We start from the raw sequence: 26,896 nt of genomic DNA on the forward strand, positions 1-26,896 counted from the left end.
AGCGGCCCTGATCTCGTGTGCAGAGGAGCTGCTGCTGGTCCCCCTATCCGCCCGGTCCTTGTGGGAGCGGCGGTCAGGAGACCTCCAGACACCACTGTTGCGGTGAGACCGGTGCGTGTCCTCGCGGCGCGTCATACCGCTGGTACCAGCCGAGGCTGGCACCAACGATCGAGAGGGGGGAACCTCTTCCCAGCCTCAGCCCGTGGCTGGTCAGACAGTCACGTCTACCAGGGTTACCAGCTGGTCGCTGCGAGAGCGGCCGCTGGCCTGGCGAGAGTCACCTGAGCGGCTCTCACCAGCTTCTGCTCCGTGCCACGGTCCTGGCGCCGAACGAACTCTGGCGCCAAAATTTGGCTATAACCCTCTCTCCCGCGGGAGATCGTATACCTCGGAATTTCCTCCGCGAACGAGAGACCGAGCCGGAACCCTGGGCGTAGCAGCGCCGCAAACACCATGGCCGAGGAAAATACAGGTGGTAGTCGGTACGCCTCTGGTGCCCCGGTCTTTCTTCTTCCTTGTGGAAGGGGACGGACGGGCCCTTTTCCCGTTTCCCGAAGGGCAGGAGGACCGGCAATAAGAAACCCCCCCATCCCAATGGGAGTGGAACGGCCCTTAGAAGTTCCCGGAAGGAGCCTTTTTTAGGGGGGAAAACCCTCCCGGGTTTACCGCAGGTGGTCGCTGCGAGAGTGGCCGCTGGCCTGGCGAGTGTCAACCTGAGGGCGGCTCTCACCTAGCCTTCCTGCCTCCGCGTGGCCCGCGGTTCTGGCAACAGAGTGAAACTCTGGCTTGCACAGTCTCCCGAAAAAAGGGGAGGCGTAGACTCGGGAATCCTCTCTCGAACGAAAAGACCGAGCCAGGAAACCCGGGAGCGTAGCGGCAGATCGCCGCTAGCACCCAGGCGATGGAAGGTGCCCAGCACTAACTGGTACTCCTCTGGTCCCCACGTTCTATCTCTTCCTTAACTGGAAGGGGGAGACGGGGGCCCCCTCTCCCGAAGGAGCAGGATTGGACCAGCATAAGGACCCCCCGCCCCGTCCCCAACCACTGGGGTGGGACAGGCCCGTTAGAAGTTCCCGGAAGGAGAACCTTCTTAGGGGGGTGGAGGCAAAGCCTTCTTCTTCTTGCGGCTTATGGGCCTTAAGAAGTCGAAGGGGGTAAGAGGCCAACAGCAGACGATGAAGACGAAGATTGACACCTTCCTCTTCTTCTTGCCTCTTCCCCTCGTCAGCTCAAGCCGCAGGAACAGTCGTCAGGTCCTCCATCCAGGGGGCTATTGCCGGAAGCAAACACGGTCCGAATGACACCTGTCCGGGGTAAGGAAACCGCTGGGACTGGGGGAAGATACCCCTCCGTGGGACCAGGACCCAAGCATGGACAATAGGCCTCAGGAATTAATGGAGACGAACAGGTAAAACCAAGCAACCAGCTCAGGAAGCGTAGGAACAGCGGTCCAGCGGTAGACCCAGAAGGGAACAGCCAAGTCCAGCAGCGGGAACCCACATCCAGCGGCAGGTAAACTGCTGGCCCAGCCATCGCCTCGAAAGAATCATCGGCAAGCCAGCGGGAACCTGGGTACTGGCGCCGGTCCAAGGGGCGAGCTGCCTGGGAAAAGCGCGTAAGTCTGGGCAGGCAACACAAAAGAACAAACAGGCGGCTGGCGGCATAACCCCCCGCCCTCGCTCTGCGGCGACCGGTCCCTAAAGTAGCGGCCAGACGGCGTCACCAGACAAATCAGCATGGGGAGTGTAGACCCAGGCGGGGGGGAGCAGCAATAAATCGAGCCGTGGATGGGTAGTAGTGGAGGATCGCCCGCCAAGACCCTCGCTAGACCTCTGCAAGGCAGCCCGTGGATGCTTAGGCACGCCCTGCCGCTGCGGTTGGGTCCATACCTGTCCAAGGTCGTGGGGTAGCACCTGCGGTAGCAACAGATAGATTTAGTAAGAAGGGGCTTCCCCTCACCCACGGGGGAAGGAACATGCCCCAACCCCGAAGGACGCAACAGGCGACCCCAAAAGTAATCAAAATAGAATGAGGAACGCTGAAGACGGGGGCCAGGAAAGATGAATGAAAAGAATCGGATACCAAGGGAGTCGCGGGAGAGCTTTCCCGACGACTTCCTTGGCAGACCTTCGCTTCCCCCCTACCCCCGCACGAGCAGTGAAAAGTAATTATGAAATGAAAGGGGGGGGGAGGTGGGGGGGGGACGGAATAACTGCACTTGCAATTCACAATTCAATAGAACTTTAAACAGGGGAAAAGATCAATTCCCCAGGGTAAGAGGCGGAAAACTTGATCCATAATTATATGATTCTATCATAAAAATATATATGAAAATGAAAAACAGAATACTACTGCATCTTGCGATTTCCTTCACAATTTGGAACATAAAATAATCGTAAGGATCAATTCCCGGGTAAGAGCGAAAATTGAATCCAAAATTAAAATTGATGCAAATAAATAATTGAAAAGGAAATACTGCAATTTGCCGAAATCCACTTTTCATTGCATTCTTATCATGCAAAATAAGAGGCTCGTGCCGAACGCGAATCACCGCTCTTTCGGCAACGAACGCAAGAAAACAGGGTCAAAAATATAATGAAAGAGTACTTAAACATTTTGCAATTACACGCTTTCTGACCCAAAATACATGACTTGGCGCGAGCCGCTCCCGCCCTCTGGGCACCGCGAGACATAATTTCAAGGGTTTTCAATTCATGAAAAGATGGAAATTCGCCGCATCTACGGCGATAGCTCCAATGTTGGTTCATAATTAAGTAATGAAAAAAAAAAATGGAAAACAATTGTACTTACCAGTTTCATTTCAAGTCAAACAAAACCATTAGTAAAGAAAACACAATATAAACAAAGCATACGAACCGATGAAGCTTGGGCAGAGAGGCGATGACGAACACGTCCTTTCACACCCTCTGGCCGAACGCAAAAAGTGATTTGTTTACCTGTCGGACAAAGCAGTTAACTACCGTTCTTCCTCTTTTTGTTCGATAAAAGTGGGGGCCCCTTTTTTAAAAAATGAACCCGTTCCAGCTACCGCTAGCTACTTCCTATTGTTAAAGGACCGATGGTTTGTATCACGTATCGGAACAATAGTCAGTTTTTATCATAGATAATGTACATTTACATAGGAAAATAAAGTATACTTCTCACTGCCACTGAAAAGTCACAGAAAGTTTACGAAAAATTTTCATTCAATGCTGCTCACCACCCAATATATGCCGTGAACAAATACTATGTGAAAAAAACCACCAAAAAATCTTTTTTTGGTAATACTTAAGGACATGTTTATCTAGACATTAACTATGTACCAGCCCAATCAACGACCTAAAAAATGATAATTCCTCAAAATGCAGAAGTCAGCACAATAAACGATATTAATGTGAATTTCTCTTCAAAACTATGTAAAAATTTATCACAAGAAAACACTTCAAAAAGCAATACTACTGGTTAAAATGTGGTACAGTGGTTCCCCCCGCCTTATTCGCCGTTCTCTGGGATTTGCGGACTTCACACAATTCGTCAGATTTTTCTTTGGAACCTATCTAGAAAGAATTATTCAACGGACGGCACTCGCCCATTCCAAAGTCGGCGGAATTTTCCGAACGAAAATAAAGTCACTAATTAGTTGTATTTTTATGTTTATTTTCATGACTAAATACATTTTTTATGATACAAAAATGATTTTACTAATTTTCCAAATATTAATTTTGAATTTAATGACTGGTTTATTAGGTCAAGTTTAATAAAGTTTTAAATATCACATAATGAAAAATAATAATTTCTCTCTCTCTCCATCTCTCTCCTACAAAGATTGGATTTTTTTTTGGATTTTTTTTTGTATGAATAAAGGTAAAGGAAAATGAAGGAATTCCCAGGTACTAAAAAACTGTCATAACTATCAAGTTTAAAGTGACAGGTAGGGGAAGCTGTTTTATGTTTTGTTGCCATCAAGTGCTCATGAAACTTTTCCCCCCCTCTCCTCTCTCTCCTCTCTCAATCTCTCTCTCCTCTCTCCCTCTCATCCTCTCCGTTCTCTCTTCTCACTCTCTCTCTCCTCTCTCATTTACACTGAGGACTTTTGGATATTTTTTTTATAGTAACTTGTACTATATGTTTTTAATACTTTCAAATAAATAATAATAATAATAATAATAATAATAATAATAAATAATAATAATGAGTACAACTGTAATTACAAAATTCCATATTATGTGATAGCAGTTTTAAAGAAATACAATACTAATCTATCCCTGTCACTTTTAATTTAAGGCTAACCCTTCTCTCCTCTCTCTCTTTTTGGCCACGAACAAGTATAATTATCTGTGTCATTGTGGTAAACTCCCTCCCTCCTTTTCTTTCGCTGAAACGTGTTCTAAGTATTTTTTGAGAGAACCAGAGAGATAAAACACAAACTCTCTCGTCCCTCTCTCTCTCTCCCTCTCTTCTCTCTCTGTCTCTCTTCTCTCTTACCAGAGTATGAAACAGAATTTTTATGGTATCTTAGTATGTAAAATGTTTATTGATAATTTCAGTTTTATTTTAATAATATTAATAATAACATAATAACTAATAATAATATTAATAATAATAATTAATAATTAATAACTAATAAATAAACTGTAATTACCAAAATTCATAATGGTAATATTTTAAGAGATGAAAATTTACCTTTTGTCCATTTCACTTGTAAGGATAATACTCCTCTTTCTTTTCCTTACCGGATGGATAGAATTTTTTATGGTAAATGCACGTGTTTTTTATTTTATTTTCAAATATAAATAATAATAATAAATAATAATAGAAGTAGTTAATAATACGATAACTAATTTCATATGAAAACATTCTTTTCCCATTCGTCTTTTTCTGTAATCATTTCCCTAACCTCATAACTCCAGTGACGCTCTAATCGAAGCTGGGAAAGTAACAATGCCATACAATCGTCAACAGCAAATTTTTCAATGGTTTTATTTGTAATCCTCTCTCTATCTCTCTCTCTCTTCCCTTCTTGACCTGGAGAATGGAGATCATTTTCATGTCTATGTGTATGTACAAAAAAAAAAAATTTCATATCTGAGTATTTTTAAATACAATAATCATTCCATTTCTCTCTTTCAAATACTGTAAGGACAATCTCTCTCTCTCTCTCTCTCTCTCTCTCTCTCTCTCTCTCTCTCTCTCTCTCTCTCTCTCTCTCTCTCTCTCTCTCTCTCTCTACAAGATACTTGTCATACATTTGGTGTTTCTATTTCTTCCTTTTATCTCTCTCGCTCTTATGTATTTATGGGAGGGGAAAAAAGTTGCCTACAGACGTTCATTTCAATCTATTGAAACCGTAAAGGAGTTATTCTCTCTCTCTCTCTCTCTCTCTCTCTCTCTCTCTCTCATCTCTCTCTCCTCTCTCTCTCTCTCTCTCTCTCGTCTCTCTCTCTCCTCTCTCTGCTATTGCTGTTTATATATTTCTAAAGGTAAAATGTTTAAGATGACTTTAAAATGATATTAATAATACCAATTCAATGGTATATTTGATGTAGGATAATACTTTAAGTAGACATTTGGTATTTGTGATTTCACATACAATTGTTTCCTTTGTAAAAAGAAAATGGATGTCTCAATTAGTAACAGTATGAAAGAAAATGTGCATGACTGAATACTTATGGGGAGACTGAATTATTTTCACATACGTAACTAAGTCATGCAGTACGTACATAGTACAGTAGTATCTCGAGATACGAAAGGCTCAACTTACAAAAAACTCGAGATACGAAAGCTAACACGAAAAATTTTACTGCTTTACATACGAAAAGTTTTCAAGATCCGAAAGGTTTCTGAAAGTCCAAAATTCGCCCCATAACAATTTTGAAACTCGCGCCACATGCCGCCATCTTAGTTATAGTAAACTCGCCACCATCCTCCTGCTCTCCCATTGGTTCCTGATGCTAGCCAAGCCATGAGATCCTTCTCTCAACGTGGACAGCATCCCTCCCATCATGCATCTTCTATACGTACGTGTTGGCGTGCCTTAGCTCGGCCACTCCACACCCGAAACTTTACCGTACGCAATCGGCATTCGTTCGGTCCAACGATTTCGTTTAGTAACGTAAATTTGTTAGTGATTTCGTTGCAGTACATATTATCGTGTTGTGCGAAGACTGTATTGTGTAACTTTACGTAAATTAACGTACAAGATTAACGTAGTCATGGGTCCCAAGAAAGTTGAAATTCACGGAAAGAAGTGCATGCTGTCTTTGGAGACAAAGATGGAGATCATCAAGAAGTACGAAGCTGGTATGCAATTGAGTGTGATTGCAAAGGAATACGGCCATAATCCGTCGACAATAGGCACCATCCTTAAACAGAAGGATGCCATCAAAGCAACTACACTGTCAAAGGGCATCACTATTTTGTCCAGCAAGAGGAGCCATGTGCACGACGAGATGGAACGGATGCTCCTCGTCTGGATAAAAAACAAAGAAATCGCTGGCGATACAGTAACGGAGACGACAATCGCTCACAAGGCCAGTGCTATTTTCGGCGATTTGATTGCGCAGGCGGAAGACGACGGAGAGGAAGGGACTTCGACGCCAACCCCAGAGTTCAAAGCTTCGCATGGCTGGTTCGAGAAATTTCGTAAATGGACTGGCATCCATTCGGTGGTGCGTCATGGGGAGGCTGCCAGCTCGGACACGAAAGCGGCCGAAGCCTTTAAAAAGACGTTCGACGAGATGATGACCAAGGAAGGCTACAGTTCTCAGTAAGTCTTCAACTGTGATGAGACTGGCCTTTTTTGGAAAAAAATGCCTCGTCGGACATACATCACGGAGGAAGAGAAGAAGCTACCCGGGCATAAGCATATGAAAGACAGGCTTACGCTCGCACTTTGTTCCAACGCCAGTGGGGATTGCAAGGTGAAGCCCCTACTGGTGTATCACTCCGAGACTCCTCGAGCCTTCAAGGCCCACAAAGTGTTGAAGGAGAAGCTTCCAGTGATGTGGAGGGCTAATGCAAAAGCCTGGGTAATGAGGCTTTTGTTCACCGAGTGGGTAAATCTGTGTTTCGGCCCGACTGTGAAGAAATTTTTGCAAGAGAAGTGCCTCCCCCTGAAATGTCTGCTGGTGTTGGACAATGCCCCTCCCCACCCTCCTGGCCTCGAGGAAGATATCCTAGCGGAGTATCCTTCGTTAAGATTCTTTTTCTTCCACTCAACACCACCCCTCTCCTCCAGCCCATGGACCAGCAAGTGATAGCGAACTTTAAGAAGCTGTACACGAAACATCTTTTCAAAAGATGTTTCGACATCACCGATACCACAAACCTCACCTTGCCGGAATTTTGGAAGGAGCATTTTGACATCGTCATTTGCATCCGACTCATCAACCAAGCTTGGCAGGAGGTTTCGAGGCGAACCTTGAATTCCTCGTGGAGGAAACTCTGGCCTGATGCCGTATCCGCCGAGACTTCGAGGGATTCGACGTGGGCGAAGCTGGTGCTGCAGAGTCCGAAACAGTTGACGATCCCGAAACTGTTTCCCAACCAGATCTTGACGAGATCGTTGCACTCGGCAAGTCCATGGGGCTGGTCGTCGACGAGGACATCAACGACCTTCTCGAGGAGCACCAAGAGGAGCTTACGACGGATGACCTGAAGGAGCTGGAGGCCATGCAACATAACGTCATTCAAGAGGAGTTCTCTAGCAGCGGCGATGAAGAGGAGGAGGAGCCTATGACAACGGCAGAAATTAAGGATGTCTTAGCCGCTTTTCATAGTGCAATCGTTTATCGAAAAAAGACACCCCGAAAAGGCTCATACGCAGTTCGATGACGTTTGCCTGAGTCGTTTCAGGAACATTGTGAAAAGTAGGCAGAAGCAATCTTCCTTGGATTGTTATTTTTTAAAGAGGCCTTCAGCATTAGCAGGAGTAAGCAAAAAGGAAGAACCAAGTGATAAAAAACATAAAGTTGAAAGCAAAAAGGAAGAACGAAGTGATGAAAAACAGAACGTTGAAAGTGGTGATGAAGTTGAAATTCTGTAAAAAAAAAAAAAAAAAAAAAAAAAAAAAAAAAAAAAAAAAAAAAAAAACAAAAAAAAAAAAAAAAAAAAAAAAAAAAAAAAAAAGCCTATGTAAAAGTAAAAAAAAAGTTAAAAAAAAAATAAAATAAAATAAAATTAATATGACAATTTGTCGAAAATTGCATTTTTCCTAACTATACAAACCTGAGGTCCTTTAACAATAGGAAGGTAACTAGCGGCAGCTGGGACGGTCGTAAGCTTCGAACAAGGGGAGAACGGTAGTTAACTGCTTGTCCGATCGTGCGCGCGCGCCTGAGCGCCCGAGAGGTGAAGAATCACTTTGCTTTAGGCCCATGCAAAAAGTTGCAGAGTGAGGGGTGGCATGAGGTGGGACTATATGTAAAGGACCTCAGGTTTGTATAGTTAGGAAAACAAAAATGCAATTTTGTCGACAAATTGTCATTTGTTCCGATACGTAATACAAACCCTCGGTCCTTTAACAATAGGAAGACTCACTTCTTGGTGGGAGGAATCTGAGTCTTTTTGGTGAACAGACTGGTGTTCGTCCAACCCTGGAGTGCCTCCCTGGTCGTAAGAGCAAGGGAGGGATCCAAACCTCTGTCCGATTGATCGGGGTGTGCACCGCAGGATCAATGGTCAGACCTCTGGGCCAAGTACTAAGAGAGAGGCAAGCGTATCTCTTCGTACCAGCAAGCAAGAACTTGTTCCTGTTTGCAAGAGACAATCATAAAATGATGGGTTTGTCTCAATTTGGCATCCACTTCCTCCCCCTTGTTGGAGGAAGTGGTGGATATTTACTCCTATCCCCCTACTGAAAGGGATAGGATGGTGCTCTATTGAGTAGCTCACCTGCATCTCGTCCTTACCCAGCAGGGTGACGACCATGTCCCTCTACCCAAAGGTAGAGGGAAGAAAAAGATGGGAAGAGGAGCCAGTCACACTCTCATTCCTCATCCATTCTTACGGTCACACCAGGACTCGATGCTGTTCAGCCTGCGAGGGTCTGGGTTTAACTACACAACGTGTTGAGCAACCACCACGGTTCCCAAGGAAAAAGATCCAAGGAACTGTGGGCAATATCCTGAAGGTAGAAGGAGGTGCATGCGGTCCGGTTGGACCAGGCGCCTGCCTTCATTACCTGCGCCACGGAGAAGTTTCTTGCGGAACGCGAGAGAATATGAAGAGGCGTCCACACTCATCCTGGGTGTCGAGTTTCTTCAGACAGCTCCGTCGCACCTTCACAGGACAAAGCAGCATAGCCTTCGTATCGGAGGCGGTGATGTCCATTAGGGAGGGTATTGTGAAGGACTCGAACCAATCTTCAGTTACCGAAGGGTTCTGAGTCTTCGCTACGAAGATCGGTACGAAATCGAGCGTCACAAATCCCCATCCCTTTGTGCTTGACTTCTCAAGAGAAGTCATGCAGTTACCTAAGACGAAAAGAAGGGAATAGTCCGTATGACCTATCCCTCTTCTCGACTTTGGTTATGTACAGAACTCATACTGACAAGCTATTAAGACGAAGTAATGATTGCTCTGGAACAACCGAACTAAGTCCACAGCATAGTTCGTAACTGACTCGGACGCTCTGACAGCTGCCGACTGACTGGTTCGCAATCAGTAGAGGCAAGTTGTCCAAGCATCCGGGTAAGTCACGTGACCTTCGCCCTTTAAAAGAGTTATGCTGAGAGACCAAACAAATAAATATTTGTTAGTCACCGATGCCGGACGGCGCGGCGATGATTCTCTTAATGCATAAGCTCAAAAGGCGAAAGTCAATTGCCTTCAAAAGACCGAGGTCCCTGATGGCAAGAAAATCTCATAGACGTTGAATCTCAGCTTAAGGAGAAACAACACTATGTGACGTTGAAGACGAAGGTAGGCAATGAATGCAACCTACGTCTTCCAGCTGAATCGAGAGAAGGAATCTCAAGATTCTAAACCTGTGCTTACAAATGACTGAAAACGCTAACCGCCATTTCATTGCTGTCCGTTGTGCAATGAAAGCGGGGCGTTCTTCAGTAATGAAACACAGGGGAGAGCCGCTTGAAGAACTGCTTCTCATGGGCTGAACGTTTGGAAGTAGAGCTGGCAGGTGTGGGAGTAGGCGATGTCTTTCAATACATCTGCTAATCCGGGGTGAACAATGACAATTGTACACCTCCGAATACAAGATATTTTGAGGACAACTCAGATTCCGCAAAAATCATTCGCATTATCGGGATACGATGCAGCAAGAGACTATTACAGAATTCTGTTACCGTGCGGTAAACAGAAAGATGAGAGTCGAATAGATATCTCTGTTTAAAATTCTCGCAATACCGAAGACGATGAATACTAGCGTTTCTCAGCAGTAGATGGTCATTCATGTATGCGAGAATCCCCGTTAATCAGAGACTTAAGTCCGTGATTGTTGGGCAGAGATACGGTTGTTATTCAATCAAAGCAGGTGAGAAAGACATAAAACAACCGTCTATCTCAAAGCGGCAGCTGATACTGAAATGCCTCGGGCAATTCAATACGCAGTAGCTGTCGCTGACTCGTCATCCTGAGTTGCCAAGTAATCCTTTCCACGAAGGAATGCGTTCGGCTAGAACCACCGAGCATAAAAAGATATGCTCGAGCAATTATATTTAAGCGAAACGAATTTCGGTAAATATAAAAGCTAAATGGTGTTGTTGTGACAACACCATAAGTATATAAAATTGAAACTGGAAACTCCTGGGAGGTTGCAGGCAACCCGGGTTGCAGTTCAATTAGAATACTTTTCGTCTAAGTCGCAATCCGTAGAATAACCAGGATATGCGCCTACCCCTCGGACCATTCAACTGCTTAGCAGAATCATGTCGCGAGGTTAATATACGTAGTATATTTGTAGGATTCTGAACAACGATCTCCATCCTAAATTCTTTCCTTCAAGAAAACAAAATAAGGATTGGAGATCGACCACCTTCGTTCTCTATTAAAGAGAGTGAAGGAGAAGTCTTCCTCGAAGGAAAGCTTCAATGGATGAACAGAATACTAAGACGATAGTTCCAGCCAAACTGGATATTCCCGTCCGTTCTTCTCTATTCCAGGTTGGTCGCCTACTGTAGATAGTCTTCTTTCAGCAGCAGTCTTCTTCCTAATGCTAGAAATTCCAGGCAAGGAATTCGAGCATAGGCGAGGTTCCCGATTATCGTGTAACATATCGGGGATTCTCGTCTCGCTCACTTTGGACCGTGGTCTCGCCTAAGTGTTTGGAGATCGTAAGAAACTCTAAACATTCTGAATGCGCTAGAAATTCCGTAGAAATTCTAAGCAGTCTGCGAAACCCCCACCGAATTCGTCAAACGATATCGGCTGGTGGTCCTCTCGATTCCCGTAGAAATCGAGAATGGGCAGGATCCCTCCTCAACGACCGGGGCTTACGTCAGGTAGGACCCGAAGGTCCCCGCCCTGGTAGCGCAGTCCCCAACGTGTGGGATCCTACAGAGAAATCTCTGTAGGATCCTTCCCCTTTCCCTCGTAGCCGTAAGGAGAGAGGGAATGAGGGGGAGGAATTGGATACTCGCTCGCCTTCCCAGTGGAACTAGCAGTTGGAGAAGAGTAGGAGCAGCCATCGCCTTGCGGCGATGGCCTCTCAGAGTCTGGGAAAACGTATCGTCAGGAGAAAACGTTTTTCCCGAGGAGGGTTACGAACTCTCACTGTAGGTAAGGGTCTGCCGCCACTGTGAACGTCGTCTGGGTGGGGCTGATCGACACCTGACAGGAGAGAGCCGATAACCGTCCTCCGACTCATTCCAGTCCTCGTCGAGGTCGAAACCTCTCAGGAGGACCGAAGGAGTATTTAAATACGGTGTCCGAAGACACGTAGAAACGCCGCTGTCGCAGTAGAGGAGGTGGAAGTAGCTTGATCGACCGGCCAGAACTGAGAGAGCCTTCTTGTCCGGAGACGAGAGACTCTGGTTCAAGACAGAATCGGTAAGCTCCGATCGCGGCATACCCACCGTCGGTTTTGGGTTCCCTCTCGGGCCCCAAAACGACTCGAGCAGAGACATGGGCTCTGCTGGTGGGAGCGGCGATCCTTCCCCCCGGTCGTTGTGCTGACGAATCAGTGCAATAACCTGGGTAAAGTTACTCTGAATCTCGGAAGTTACAGCGTCTTGAGGAGTAGACCGTCCAGTCCCTCCAACAAGAGCAGCTCCCAGGACCCTCCTCCTTCAGAAGAAGGACCAGCAACAGATCCCTGACGGTTGCCTCCAATCACTTGCGCGTACGTCCTGGTTGGTCCTAAGACCAACTGGCACGTGCGGCGTCCGTGACGGGATCGTGAGCGGCGCATCTCTCACGATCACTCCTATATACCTAGCTCTTCCTGCGTATGCCGAGGAAGTTGAAGGTATCGGAGAGACAGAAACTGACGCTACCCCCCTCTCCCCCTGACGGTCGCCTCCAATCACTTGCGCGTACGTCCTGGTTGGTCCTAAGACCATACGTGGCACGTGCGGCGTCGTGACGGGATCGTGAGCGGCGCACCTCTCACGATCACTCCTAGCTACCTCGCTCTTCCCGGTGTAGCCCGAGGAAGTTGAAGGTAGTGGAGAGACAGACCTGACGCTCCCCCCCCGCTCGCTGGCAGGACCAGCGTACGTGGGGGGCTGCAGCCGATCACCAACCCGCGGTGGGGATCGATCTGCAGGCCTGGCCGTGCCGCTCACCTGTGGCGAGCGGCTCGACTGAGCACGTCGACCCCACCCCGGTCCCGTGCGTCAGACGAGCTGCTGCTGGTCACCGTATCCGCCCGGGATCCCTGTGGGAGCGGCGGTCAGGTGACCTGCAGAGCTCGCTTTCGCCGTGAGACCGGTGGAGCGTCCTCGCGGCACGTCAAACCGCTGGTACCAGCCGAGGCTGGTACCGTCGGTCGAGGGGACCTGGGGGACCTCTTCCCAGCTCAACCCGTGGCCGGTCAGAGACCGTCACGTCCACCAGAGGTACCGGCTGGTCGCTGCGAGAGCGGCCGCTGGCCTGGCGAGAGTCACCTGAGCGGCTCTCGACAGTCTTCTGCTCCGTGCCTCGGTCATGACGCTGAGCGACTCAGGCGTCTTAACTTTGGCTGCACGGTCACCCGAAGGAGATCGTACACTCGGAACTTCTCGCGACGAGAAACCGAGCCGGTACCTGGCTTAGCAGCAGAGCTGCCAAGACCAGGCGAGGGTGTACCAGCGGTAGCCAGCACACCCTTGGTCCCCGTCTTCTTCTTCTTCTCAGAAGGGAGACGGGCCCCGTTCCCGAAGGAACAGGAGGACCAGCAGAAGAACCCCCCCGTCACACCGGAATGTGACGAGCCCTTCGAAGTTCCCGAAGGAGTCTTCTTTAGGGGGAATAACAAAACCCGGTTACCAGTCGTGGTCGCTGCGAGAGCGGCCGCTGGCCTGGCGAGAGTCACCTGAGCGGTTCTCGCCAGCCTTCTGCTCCGTGCCGTGGTCTTGGCGCCGAGCGAACTCTGGCGCCGAAACTTTGGCTGCACGGTCTCCCGAGGAGAGCGTACACTCGGGATCTCCCGCGAACGAGAGACCGAGCCGGAACTGGCGTAGCGGCATCGCCGCTAGCACCAGGCGAGGAAGTACCAGAGCTAACCGATACTCCTCTGGTCCCGTCTATCTCTTCCTTACGGAAGGGGAGACGGCCCGCTCCCGAAGGAGCAGGAGGACCAGCAGAAGGACCCCCCGCGGGCCCTTAGAAGTTCCCGAAGGAGACTTCTTAGGGGGGGGAGGCAGCCTTCTTCTTCTTCGGCTTATGGGCCTTAGAAGTCGAAGGGGAAGAGGCAGCAACAGACGAAGATGACACCTTCCTCTTCTTCGTCAGCTCACGCAGGACAGTCGTCAGGTCCTCCATCCAGGCCGGAGTCGGGCCTATTGCCGAAGCAACACGGCCCGACTGCACCTGTCCGGAAGGACCTGGGATGGGGAAACACCATGGGCAAGGACCAGCATGGACGGCGGGCATAACCAGGGAGCAGCAAACAGCAACCAGCTCAGGAGCGGCAGGACAGGCGCAGGAACCAGGTGCGAAACACAGCAACCAGCTAGGACGGCAGGAAACGCGGCAGCGGTAAACACAGAAGGGACAGCCAAGCCACAGTACGGGACCACAGCAGCGACAGGTACGGCAGGCCCAGCCATCGCCTCGTAGCATCATCGGCAGCCAGCGTGGTACTGGCGGCCGGTCCAGGGGCGAGCTGCTGGAACAGCGGAAGTCTGGGGCAGGCAACACGAAGAAAACACAGGCGGCGGCGGCATACCCCTCCTCGGTACGGCGGCGACCGGCCCTAGAAGCGGCAGACGGCGTCACCGACACAGCATGGGGAGTGTAGACCAGCGGGGGGTGAAGCAGCATAAGCGGCCGTGAAGGTTGTAGTGGAGACCACTCCAAGGTCACCGCCCCAGACCTCGCTAGACTCTGCAGCAGATCGTGGATGCTAGGCACGCCCTGCAGCCGCAGTGGTCCATACCTGTCCAAGGTCGTCTCCCACGGCTGTAGCACCTGCGGTAGCACAGACAGATTAGTAAGAGGGGTTCCCTCACGCACAGGGGGGGAGACATGCCCCCACCCGAACGGAAGGAAGACCCCAAAAACAAAATACGAGGAAGCTGAGCGGGGGGGCAGGAAAGAAGAAGCGAAGAATCGGATACCAAGGGAGTCGCGGGAGAGCTTTCCGACGACTTCCTGGCAGACCTTCGCTTCCCCTACCTACCCCCGCACAGCAGTGAAAAGTAATATGAAAATGAAACAGGAATACTGCACTTGCGATTCACTTCATAGAACTAAAGAGGGAAAAATCAAATTCCCACCGGTAAGAGCGGAAACTTGATCCTAATAATATGATGCTATCATAAATATATATGAAAATGAACAATACTGCACTTGCTATTTTCACTTTCACAGCAATAAATCGTAAGGATTAATTCCCGGGTAAGAGCGGAAATTGATCCAAATAAATTTGATGCAATTAATAAATGAAAATGAAAAGAAAACTGCATTGCGAATCACTTTCATTGCATTCTATTCATACAAAATAAGAGGCTCTTGCCGAGCGCAATCAAGCTCTCGGCAACGAACGCACAGGGCAAAAATATAATGAAAAAGAGTACTTACATCTTTCAATTACACACTTTCGCCCAAATACATGACTCGGGCGCGAGTGCGCCCGCCCTCGGCACCGAGACATAATTCAATGGGTTCAATTCATGAAAAGAGCGGAAATCGCCGTCTCTACGGCGATAGCTCCATGTTGATTCATAATTAAGTAACTGAAAATGAAAACAGTGTACTTACAGTTTCATTTTCAAGTCAAACCAAACCATTAGTAGAAAACACAATATAAACAAAAGCATACGACGATGAAGCGGGCAGAGAGCGATGACGAACACGTCCTTCACACCCCGCGGCCGAAAGCAAAAGTGATTCTTCACTCTCTGGGCGCGCGGGCGCGCGCACGATCGGACAAGCAGTTAAAACTACCCGTTCTCCCCTTGTTCGAAGCTTACGACCGTCCCCCCAGCTGCCGCTAGTTACCTTCCTATTGTTTAAAGGACCGCGGGTTTGTATTTACGTATCGGAACAATTTTAGATTTTTTGTAAGTTAAGTGTTACAGTTTTGTTAAGGTGTTTTGTAAATTTTAGTTTTATAGTTTTCCTTAAATTTTTTATGTGTTTTCGTAAAGTTAAGTGTACGTGCGTACATACGTTATCTGCCGTTTGTCCTCCTCCTCCTCTGCCGCCACTTTCGGAGATAGCCTCACTCGAAAGGTAAGCTTCCACATTTTACGTCACAGTAATAATATTTCTTGTACACTAATATACACTTTATTTACAGGTTTTGCATTTTTAGTCTTAATTTAGGTATTGAATGGTCCAAATTGTTGTAGTATTTCATTGTTTATAGGTCAATTTAGCTTTATTATGAAATTTAATGGGGTGTTTTTGGAGGGCTTGGAACAGATTAGCCATTTTACATGTAAAATGTCTTCCAAGATACGAAAAACTCATTATACGAAGGCTGCCTCGGAACGGATTAATTTCGTATCTCGGGGTACCACTGTATGTATTTATGTATAACCATAAAATGTATGATTTACTTTAAAACAGTATTAATAATATTTCAAAGATTAATATGAACCATAATAGGATATTTTATGTATATTTGATGAAGGATGGTCTTTTTAAGGATACTTTGGTGTTCGCATGTTCAGGATAGGAGTTTATGAGCATTTTTAGAGGGGGGTTCCAAACATTCGCGGATTCTAACTATTCTCGGGGGGGTCTGGTACGCATCCCCCACGAATACGGGGGACTACTGTACATTGCAATTAATCAAGGTGTTCTCACTGCATAAGGTTGTCTTTAACGAGTATCAGGGAACCCTACAAAAGTTAAATGTGAATGGCAGTCCTTTACCCCTAAACCCTACGTATTCCTTCATCCCACAAAGATTACAGAATTTGCTGCTTAGTAAATTTAGCAGGTTGTTGCATGAAAAAATTAATGAATCTAACAAAAACTTTCTTAAATACTAAACAAAACACAAAATTTCAACTGTTAAGTGTTATATTTACCAGAGTAATGGGTATTGTCATAACAAGGCAGGGCAAAAGAGCTTCCTGAAGTCTGGTTGAGTTGTCACTCAGAGAAATCTCTGCTAAAGCTGATAAAATCAGAACTTTGCGTTCTATGTGATCCTTGCTGGTGCCCTGAAAAGGATATCTTTTGTAATTAAAAGTAGACAAGAAAATTCCAAAATCATATTGCTGCATTTTTTGGAATAAAAAATGGAATTTATTTATTTATTACTTTTTTTTCTTCCAACCTTACAACATATCTTAAATATCTTTTGAATGATAATCAATACTATGAAATGACAACTTCTTAATCGATTTGTATTTTTTATAACTAACATATCTGAGGTCTTAACATTAGGATAAATATTCTGACGCCAGCCAGAAACTGGTAAAGTTAAAAAATTGTGTACGCAAGGGACTATTGGCATCTGTGCATGGTCATGTGGAGCCACCCACATACCCCTCTTTAACCCATGACCATGTTGGTTGTTCTTCCTACCCAGTGTGGCAGGATCACAAGCTAAAAAATAAGCTTGTAAAATCCCCCCCACATAAACTTAACCAATCCAGCTGCCCAACTCACCCTCAGTCACACTTTCCTCTTTACACTACGGAATATGCAGGACAATTGACCTACCTACACACAGAATAAAAAACACAATGAATGAATAATTAATAATTATCTGGCGTCATGACTACCAGGATCATTGACGCCGAATGAAGCCATTTGGACAACCAATTTGGGAAAAATCCACACACACATCATAAAAACTCTTAAAATTTCGCATCAGTTATTGTACTATAGCTAGTGCAAAGATGCTACTTATGCATTAAACACCACCAAAGCTAAATTATTATCTTTATTATAATAGTTTAACCAGACCACTGAGCTGACCTTCAGCTCAGTGGCTGGCCCAAAGGATTAGATAAAATGCAAGGTCAAGGCCAAAGGCCACGAGCTTGGACCAAACAGGTCATATAGGATAATAAATAATAAATTAAGATTAAACAAAAAACTGCACAGAGGCAAAGGCTTTCATACTAGAACACAAACAGGCAATAAATATATTTATTCACGTTACCATACATTAATTCTATAAAACCAAAGCTAAAAACTACACATACATAAAAGCAAAATACCTAAATTTCGTTAAAAACTCCAACTTCTTTTAAAAATTCAACAACACACTCATAATCATACTGCACTTCTTCACCCAATATTTTTGTCAAACTGTAATTACCATCTATATCACTTTTGTCTTTAAAGTGCTGCTCTCTCAGTTCCCGATGACTAGGACATTCAACTAGCAAATGCTTAATAGTCATTGGGACGAGACAGTCATCACAGTAAGGCTGGTATTCACCGCTCATGAGATACCCATGTGTCAATCTTGTATGTCCTATAAGGAGGCGGCATATCGTTACTTCCCATTTCCTAGGCATAGATTCATATTTCCAAGGGTGTGTATACGTGTGGCAAACTCTTTCATTTTATTTGGTCCTGCTTCGTTCCATTGCTGTTCCCATTATCTTGCAATGAACTTTGATATACTAAGAAAAAAGTCTCTATATGGTACAGCAATTGGTCTTGTTATCATATTGGTTGCTGCTGATTTTGCTAGTTGGTCTGCTTTTTCATTTCCATATATATTTACGTGCGCTGGGACCCAGCAAAGAGATATAGTAATCCCTCTACGCTGATATAGAAATACACGCTGTGAGATTTTCAATGTAATTGGATGATCAGTATTAAAAATTTCAAGTGCCTGTAATGCACTTTTGGAATCACAAAAGATGGTGATATTAGTGGAATTCTGGAGGGTTGCAATATGTTCCAATGTTGTTAAAATTCCATACAGTTCCGCTCTGAAGTTCGATGTTACGATGGGTAGTGCTCCTCTGCGGCTAAAATCATCACTAAAAACTCCATATCCGACTCCATCATCAGTTTTGGAGCCATCAGTAAAATAAATGTAGAGCCTGAGTGCTCTGCAGCATGTTCTAAAAATAATACTCTGATTTCTGTATCTGATTTTTCTCTTTTAATACCTTTAAAATATTTACAAAATTTAATTACAAGTAATTTCCATGCTGGGGTAATTGGTAAATTAACTGGACATACAGGATTTCTTGACATACGTATTCATTTTTTCCAAGATCTTTTTCACTCTAAAACTAAAAGGCTTAGGAAACCTTGGATGATTTTCATAAAAGTTGTTGTAAGAATTTCTATTCGCTGCTTCAAAGGCTTTAGAGTTGGGGATTCTCTGAACCCTAAACCAATATCTGATAATTGATGATTGGCGATATAACTCTAGTGGGATTTCTCCCGCATCAATTAATAAACTTAAGATGGGAGAAGATCGAAAGGCACCTGTTGCCAAGCGTATACCGGTATGATGTACTGAATCTAAGATCGGAAGACGATTGGATCAAGCAGAAGATATATTTCACATCCATAAAGTAACTTTGAAATAATAAGTGACTTGTGTAGTTTTATAACTGTCTGCCTGTCTGCACCACAGTTGGTATTAGATAATACTTTCAAAATACTTAAAACTTCAAGGCACTTAGTTTTAATGTTTCAGATGGGGAAGCGCCAATTGAGTTTTTTGTCGAATATGAGGCCTAAGAAGCGTACCTCTTAAACACAGGGTATTCTATGGTTGTACAGATAAAGGTCTGGGTCGGGGTGTACTCCCCGAAGGTGGCAAAAATGCATAACAGTAGTCTTACTGGCGGACATTTTAAATCCCTGTTGTTCAGCCCAGTTTACTATCTTATTTATTGTCAATTGTAATTTCCTTTCTGCAACTGACATTCGTTATAACAGACGCGACACCATTTATTGCTAACACAAAAAGTGTGACACTAAGCACACTTCCTTGTGGGACACCCTCTGCTTGGCATCTTCTATCTGATAATGTGCTGCCCACTTTAACTTGAAAATATCTACATTTCAAGAATGCTTTAATGAATAGGGGCAATTTTCCTCGTAGACCACAGGTATGAATTGTCTTAAGAATGCCATGCCTCCAAGCAGTATCATAAGCTTTCTCAATATAAACAAAAATAGTTATATGGTGCTGATTGGAGGCAAATGCTTCACATATGGAGGTTTCCAGCTGCAGTAGGACATCTACTGCCGAGTGCATTTTTCTAAATCCACATTGTGAGGGTGAGAAAATACCATTACGCTCTAAATACCAGACAAATCTTGTATTCACCATTTTTTCCATTAACTTGCATAAATAGCAAGTTAGTGCTATTGGTCGATAACTAGCCAATGAAAAAGGGTCTTTACCTGGTTTAACAAAAGGTAATACAAAAGCCAATTCCCATATGACTGGGTAGCTATTTTCAAGCCATAATCTGTTAATTATACTTATTATAAATAGTTTTGTATTTTTTGAAATATGCCTAAACATTTGATAGGGAATTTCATCCGGACCAGGGGCAGTGTTAGTGCTGCCAGCCAGGGCAGCATCAAATTCTCTTTCTGTAAAGGGTAAATTATATGGCTCTATCTTATCTGTGGAAAAGTCTAATCGCAGTTGTTCTTCTCTTCTTCTATATTGATATCCAGGGGAACTGTCAGATTTATTTGACACTTGGGCAAAATGATCGGCGAGTTTATCACTTACATCTTTTGCGTTGGCGATGAGGTTGTCATTAACTTTAAGTACTGGGGGAGGACTGGGAGTAAATTTCCCAGCAATCTTTTTTATTTTCTTCCATATACTGCAGATAGGTGTTTGGTGGTTAATGGACGATACAAATGACGCCCATGACTGCCTTCTGGCAGTTTTCATTACCTTTCGAAAACGCGCTCTATTCTGTTTGTATATTATCATGTTTGCTATAGTTCGGTGTCTACAATAACGTGTAAGTGATGTTCTTGTGACTCGGTGTAACAGTGTGAGCTCTTCAGACCACCACAGGACTGGGCGTCGCCTAAAAAGACCTGTAGTTTTGGTATAGAATGTATACCTGCTGTATGAAATGTCCCATTTAATAAATCGATTGCATCATCTGCATCACTTTCTATTTCGCTTAGCTCTTGAACTTTGTTCCAATCTGCTTTTTCAACATTCCACCGTGAGATCTTTGAACTGGTGGGTCATCATTGGAATTTATTATTAAGGGAACATGATCACTACTTTGCCAGTCATCATTTGTCTTCCATCTGAAATCCATCGTGCAATTGGAACTAGATATTGTAAGGTCTAAGCATGAGACTGTACCTGTCTGGATATGATAATGAGTGGGTTCTCCAGTATTTAAAAGACCTAAATCTTCATTTTCTATTATGGAAGCTATAATATTCCCTTTTTGATTTGATGTCACATCTCCCCATAAAGGATGTCTGCCATTTAAGTCTCCCATGAGAAGAAATGGTCGTGGAAGCTGATGAAGTAAATCAATTAGTTCTTCTCGAGTGATGGGATTGTTTGGTGGAAGATAAAGGGAACAGAGTGTGTATTTTCGTCTTAAGTGAATTTGAACCGCAACACCCTGTAAAGGTGTATTTAGTGGGATTGGAAAATGAGGAAGGTCCCTGCGAACATATATAAGGGAACCTCCATGTCTTCCCACTTCCAAATTATATTGTGTTCTATATGATATATAGTCTCTTGGGCAAGGTGTGTGGACATCAAGCATTGTTTCTTGTAATAAAAAACACAAACACATGTACTCACCCAACTGCAGATACTCAGGGCTATACTGTGCTGTCCGCTAGTCGAGGTCACTGAGACACTAACAACAACAAAGACAACAGCCAAGAACCACAACCCAACAACACAACACCCAAGGACCACAACAACAACAACCAAGGAACACAACCACAACTCAACAACACAACAAACAACCAAGGAACAACCACAACCCAACAACAAACAAGGAATACAACCACAACAAAAGACCACTGCATAAACAATCACCAACACAAAAAACAAGGAACCCAACCACAACCTCACATACAACTCAACAAAAACTCAAAAGCACAACAAATCCAACAACTCTCAAGCAAACAATATCAAACTCAACAACTAAACAACAAACCTAAACCACACAACTTATCTGTCTTTCAATGCCTTCAATAGACTGCTCCCAACATTACTGATTTTCACAAGCTCTGACCAAAAACTGACTAAAGACGAACTCAAAACACAGAACTCTAAACTCCAACAGCACCAGCAGACAACCCAGAATCCACCAACAGCCAATTCAGTCGTTAACCATCCAACTGTCAATTAACAACCCCCCCCCCCCCCTCTCTCTCTCTCTCTCTCTCTCACAGACAGTTAAATGGAACTCCATAACTCCTCCATACCAGGTTAGTTGTTAAGAGGGGTGGTTAGAGGTGGGCCTTTGTATGTTAAGACCTCAGGTTTGATAGCTATGAAAAATACAAATTGATTAAAAATTTGTCATTAGTTCATATATGAAACAAACCCTCTGTCTTAATATTAGGACAGACTTACTTTTGGTGGGAGGTAAGAACTATTAACCAATTGGAGGTTTGGCGCCTTTGATCAGTTTTCTGAATAACAGTATATTCTAAGAAACAACTGACCAGTATTTCAGAATCTAAAATATGTATGAATATCTTAGATTCCGACTTCTGGGTTTCTATACAATGTCACAGTTCATTGCCTCTGAGAAAGATAAGAATCTATCTGTTCTACTAACAAACCAACGTATCCACTTATGTATGTTTGTTATCATTCCTGTCCTCCTTGTTAAAGAGAGGAATGTCTTGCTACTGATAGGTATCTTACAATGATGATAACTGACAGTATATCTACTTCATTAACTTGTATCTTGTCTGTTCCAGTTCCTGACGGTACTCTCTTCATACTGACCGTAAATAAAGAAGGATTGAGAAAATTGGAAAGGAGAGAGACCAGTTATCTCATCCATTTCCCTTTTATACCCTCATCTTAGACAAAATACTAACTGACCTGGTGTATGATCAGAAAACTGAAAATGTTTTTTGTGCGTTAACGTTTGGAGGAATGGTTCCCCAGTACTTCCCTGTAAAGGAACCAACCTATTGATTAACTACAACTACTTGTGCAAAAGTAGAAGTGTTTGGTCAATATTCTCATAGGGACAAACCACATTGTATGCAAACGACAAACAAGGGAATTCTTCCTATCTGGAAAAGGTTTGAAGTCTTGGGTCAACACAAAGTCTCAATTCCCACAATGCAAACTGTCTGTGATTAACTGGATGAATCCACTGACTGGTTGTGAGGTGGCTCAAAAGTTGGAGACAGCAGGTGAATGTGGTTATTGCCTCTTCCACTGCTCTTCCAATGTAAAAGAGAATGTCTCACATTTCATTAACTATTGCCTGTGGTCCTCATGGCCATAAATTATTGACTGTCATAAAACTATAGGCTAGATCCTATGACCATCCCTGTTCTCATGGGACCAGTCGTCATAGTTCTTATAGACGCCTTCTATGGATGTCACCATTTTCAAGGACGCCTCCTACGTCCGTCATAGTCCTTATGGTCACCATAGTTCTCACAGCCATTGTATTTCTTACGGTTGTTATAAATCTCATGACCATCATAGTTCTCATGTGTCATAGTTCTTACGGCTGCCATAGTTTTCATGGCTCCCACAGTCCTTACGGCCGCCATAGTTCTCACGGCCATCAAAGTTCTTATAGTCGTTATAGTTCTCATGACTGTCATAGTTCTAAAGGCCATCGTAGTTCTTACGTCTGTCATAGCCCTACGGCCGTCATTGTTCTCGTGACCTGTCACTGGGCCGTTGAAAACCTAGACGTCAACCGTCTAAACGGAGCTAATAACTACTGCTTGAGCTTTCTTTTGGAGGGATGTAACAGTGCCCAGCTCGAAGACAAAGAAGAAATAAATCTCCTCTCAGGATGGGGATCTGCTATGAAGTCCTTTATCTCAACACTTAACTGGAGCACACACAGGTATCCGGCGATTTAGCCTACGAGAAAAGACAAGATCACGAAGACAATGATGCCTCATGCCTTCCGTCTTGTGTGTCTTTTCAATTTTCCTTTAAAAACTTTCAATTTCTCCATAAAGTGTGTGTTACTGAATATGAAAGCGTACTTATACTCGTTGTCACCCAAGACGAGAGGTTGGCAGCAGGAGATTGTCGTGATGTCATGACTGCCACCATTTTGATTGTGGTCTTGTCTATGGTGTCATCATGCTTGATGGAAGCGCGAGGTTGCTGATTGTACTCTTGTGGCCACAACAAAGAGACCCAAAATGCTGTGGCATTATGTATTACAAGGATGTGACAGTCCTGGCTCAAAGATGATGAAGAAATTATTCTTCTCCTCTTGGCATGAGGATCAGTCATGAAGTCCTTGATTCGAGGGTTCCCCAATTCTTCCCTGCTACACTAGACGGAGCTTCCATCAGTCACTTGTTCGACATTTACAACTGATTCTTGTGCTTTCTTATAATAGGGATGTGACAGTCCTGGCTCGAAGATGGAGAAGAAACTATTCTTCCCCTCTTGGCACGAGGATCAGCCACGAAGTCCCTTATTCTCCAATGATTGATTGGTGAACGCACTAATGTCATCATCACCGAAGTGGAAGAATAATAAGAAGGAAAGACTTGCGTCTTTTCCACTTGCATATTTGTTATTCTCACAACGCTTGCAATTTTTTCCATAGATGTGCGTCATTGAATCAGAAAGCATAGTTGTATAGTACTCTCAGACATCGAAGAAGCCAGAGTGGAAGCAAGCCTTAGTGCAGGCTGAGGCTGTGATGTTATGTCGGTTGCCATGTTTGTGATGTCACTGAGCATCCTGGATGTGACATCAGCACTTGACAGGAAGCACGAGGCTGCTGTTGTTATTCCTGTAGGTACAGCAACATTAACCCAAAATGCTGAGGCTCTGTACTACTATCTACGTCTCTACAGATGTCAAAGTATTCGAAACCCATTCAGTGAAGATCAGAGGTAGACAGGATATCCATAGCGAGGGAATCTGGAGGGAAGTGCGACATATAGTGAACCAACTGCCCATCTAGGGTTGGTACTCCTGATAAGCCTAACGTTGACTGCACACCCACCATTAACTGTGCCTCCCTATCTGGAACAAAGAACAAGATGGCGATGCACACCCTGTCCCCGCAGGGAAAGGAGCCCAATTGGTAGTCAAAATTACCTCCCAAAGCCCCTCCTGATGCATCCAGGATATGAATCCACAGATGAACCAGATGGGGTATGGGAAATACCAAGTACAGGTGGTGAACCAACTGGATCTAAACATAGCTTTCTGCACCTATGACCTACTACACGTTGGATGAGGCTCTGTGTACTCTGACATTAAAAAGCACGAAGATACCCATGCGTTTATCTGCTTCTTGCGAGATCCAGAGACATCTTATTAAAGCATGAGAAGTCTCACACACAAACAGATTCAAATCAAAGCAGGGGCCAAAATAAACTGGGTTTAAAAGGACGAAAGCAAAGCACGTCCTTTCTTAAAGGCGGTAAGAAATTAACTAACATGGTCATGGGTTAAAGAGGGGTATGTAAATGGCTCCACATGACTCGTGACCACGCACAGATGCCAATAGTCCCGTGTGTACACAATTTTTTAACTTTACTGGTTTCCGGCTGGCGCCGGGATATTTATCCTAATGTTAAGACCGAGGGCTTGTTTCATATATGAACAAATTATATTTAATAAAGACAGTATTTCAAACAAGTTTCATATTCATATATATGATCACTTGCTATATCTTGCCTTTTGACATGGAATAGCTGAATAAACAAACATGAACAAACCTTAATCAGAGTGAGAACTCTGCACAGGAGAGGAATAAAGTCTAGACTAGCTGGGTTATGTGCACTAACAATGAGAGATAAAAGCGGACGTGTAACTGGCAGCATATTTTCAGTCAAACAAAATGTATGTAAAATCAGTGGTCGTACATGGAGCATACTGCAAGATCTTAGCCTGAGAAAAAGAGATGAAAATACTATACAGTAAAATATTAAAAATAAAAACATTTTTCTTAGCTACATACATATTACAACATATTCTAAGGAAATATTATTTCAAATAATAAGTACAGAATGGTAACTAATAATCTTATGGACATAAGTTTATATTCAGTGCAATTGTTTACTACATATGATGTAAATCTTTTGCACATTCAAATATACTGTAGGTGAAAATTACTCTCCTACAATTCAACTGTTTTTTTTTTTCTGGTCTAATAATGTGACATCTTAGACACTGAAAAACTATATGTATAGCAAGACCATTTGTCACCAAAGGGTAGATTGTGATTTTGTCTCTTCCACATAAGAAAGCCCAGCATCTGGTCTCCCCATACGAGGTGCTGTCTTGTTGTGCCTAGTAATGTTTGCTGTAGGCAGTGGTAAAGACTAATTGCAGTATCCGTTTTGACTACTGTTCCATAAGTCTAGTAGAAACATTCAAGATTGTGACCGTTCCTTCACATAGTCTCAACTCTTATCACCCAAGTTCCTTCTCACTTAGTCTCAACTCATATTACCCAATCTTACTTCAAGGAACATCAGACATTAACCACCAAACTGGGTACATTAGATATTAGCTTAAACCCAAGAGGCTATGAGATAGAGGAAAGATTGACAACATTCTTCCATTATGCCAAAGGCAAAACTGCTTTCATATCATAGACAAAAACGTTATATTTCTTTTACCTGTGTGGAGTGATTCTGGCTGATGGCACTATAACATAAATCATTTGGACCATAGGCCAAAGCAAAAATTATGCTCAGCCAGGAATGTTAGAAGATGGTTGAAGGTGGATGATAATGCTAATGGTGGCAATAATTAAAAATTGTGCTGTTTAAAATCAACTTTGGTATAAATGAATGTTTAAGTGTGCTATGTTTAAAATCAACTTTTGTATAAATGAATGTTTAAAATACATGTGGATTTGCAATCACACATCCAAAAACACCAAATATCTTGTGAAAACAATATTAGTTATAAATACTGCAGAACTATGATGTATATAAATTTCATAATTCATATAAAAAATACTGAGTTACAACAAACTGCTAGTGATTAGTAATGAAGATGAATGTTCCCAGTCTTACTTGAAAATATAAAATAAGAACAATCTATATTCTGAAGGAATCAATTTGTTGGTGTGCCTGGATCATGAGATAATTGGCATTTGCTGTAATCAAAAGTGAAAAGTGACTGGTTCTTGAATCTGGACAATTCTTTCTT

The 26,896-nt window shown here is 44.0% G+C and overlaps 1 protein-coding gene across 13 annotated transcripts in view; it reads right to left on the minus strand.

Annotated features, from left to right (window-relative positions):
- LOC135227023 (focadhesin-like) overlaps positions 1-26,896 on the minus strand; it is a 600,481-nt gene that overhangs the window by 209,460 nt on the left and 364,125 nt on the right. For all 13 annotated transcript variants that reach the window (XM_064266808.1, XM_064266801.1, XM_064266803.1 and 10 more), the window contains 2 exons: positions 25,453-25,624; positions 16,641-16,775 (listed from right to left, as the gene is read on the minus strand). In XM_064266808.1, coding sequence (XP_064122878.1) covers positions 16,641-16,775; positions 25,453-25,624 — 307 coding nt within the window. The remainder of the gene's footprint in view (positions 1-16,640; positions 16,776-25,452; positions 25,625-26,896) is intronic.

Source organism: Macrobrachium nipponense, chromosome 15, assembly GCF_015104395.2.
Source record: "Macrobrachium nipponense isolate FS-2020 chromosome 15, ASM1510439v2, whole genome shotgun sequence".
Classification (NCBI taxonomy): domain Eukaryota; kingdom Metazoa; phylum Arthropoda; class Malacostraca; order Decapoda; family Palaemonidae; genus Macrobrachium; species Macrobrachium nipponense.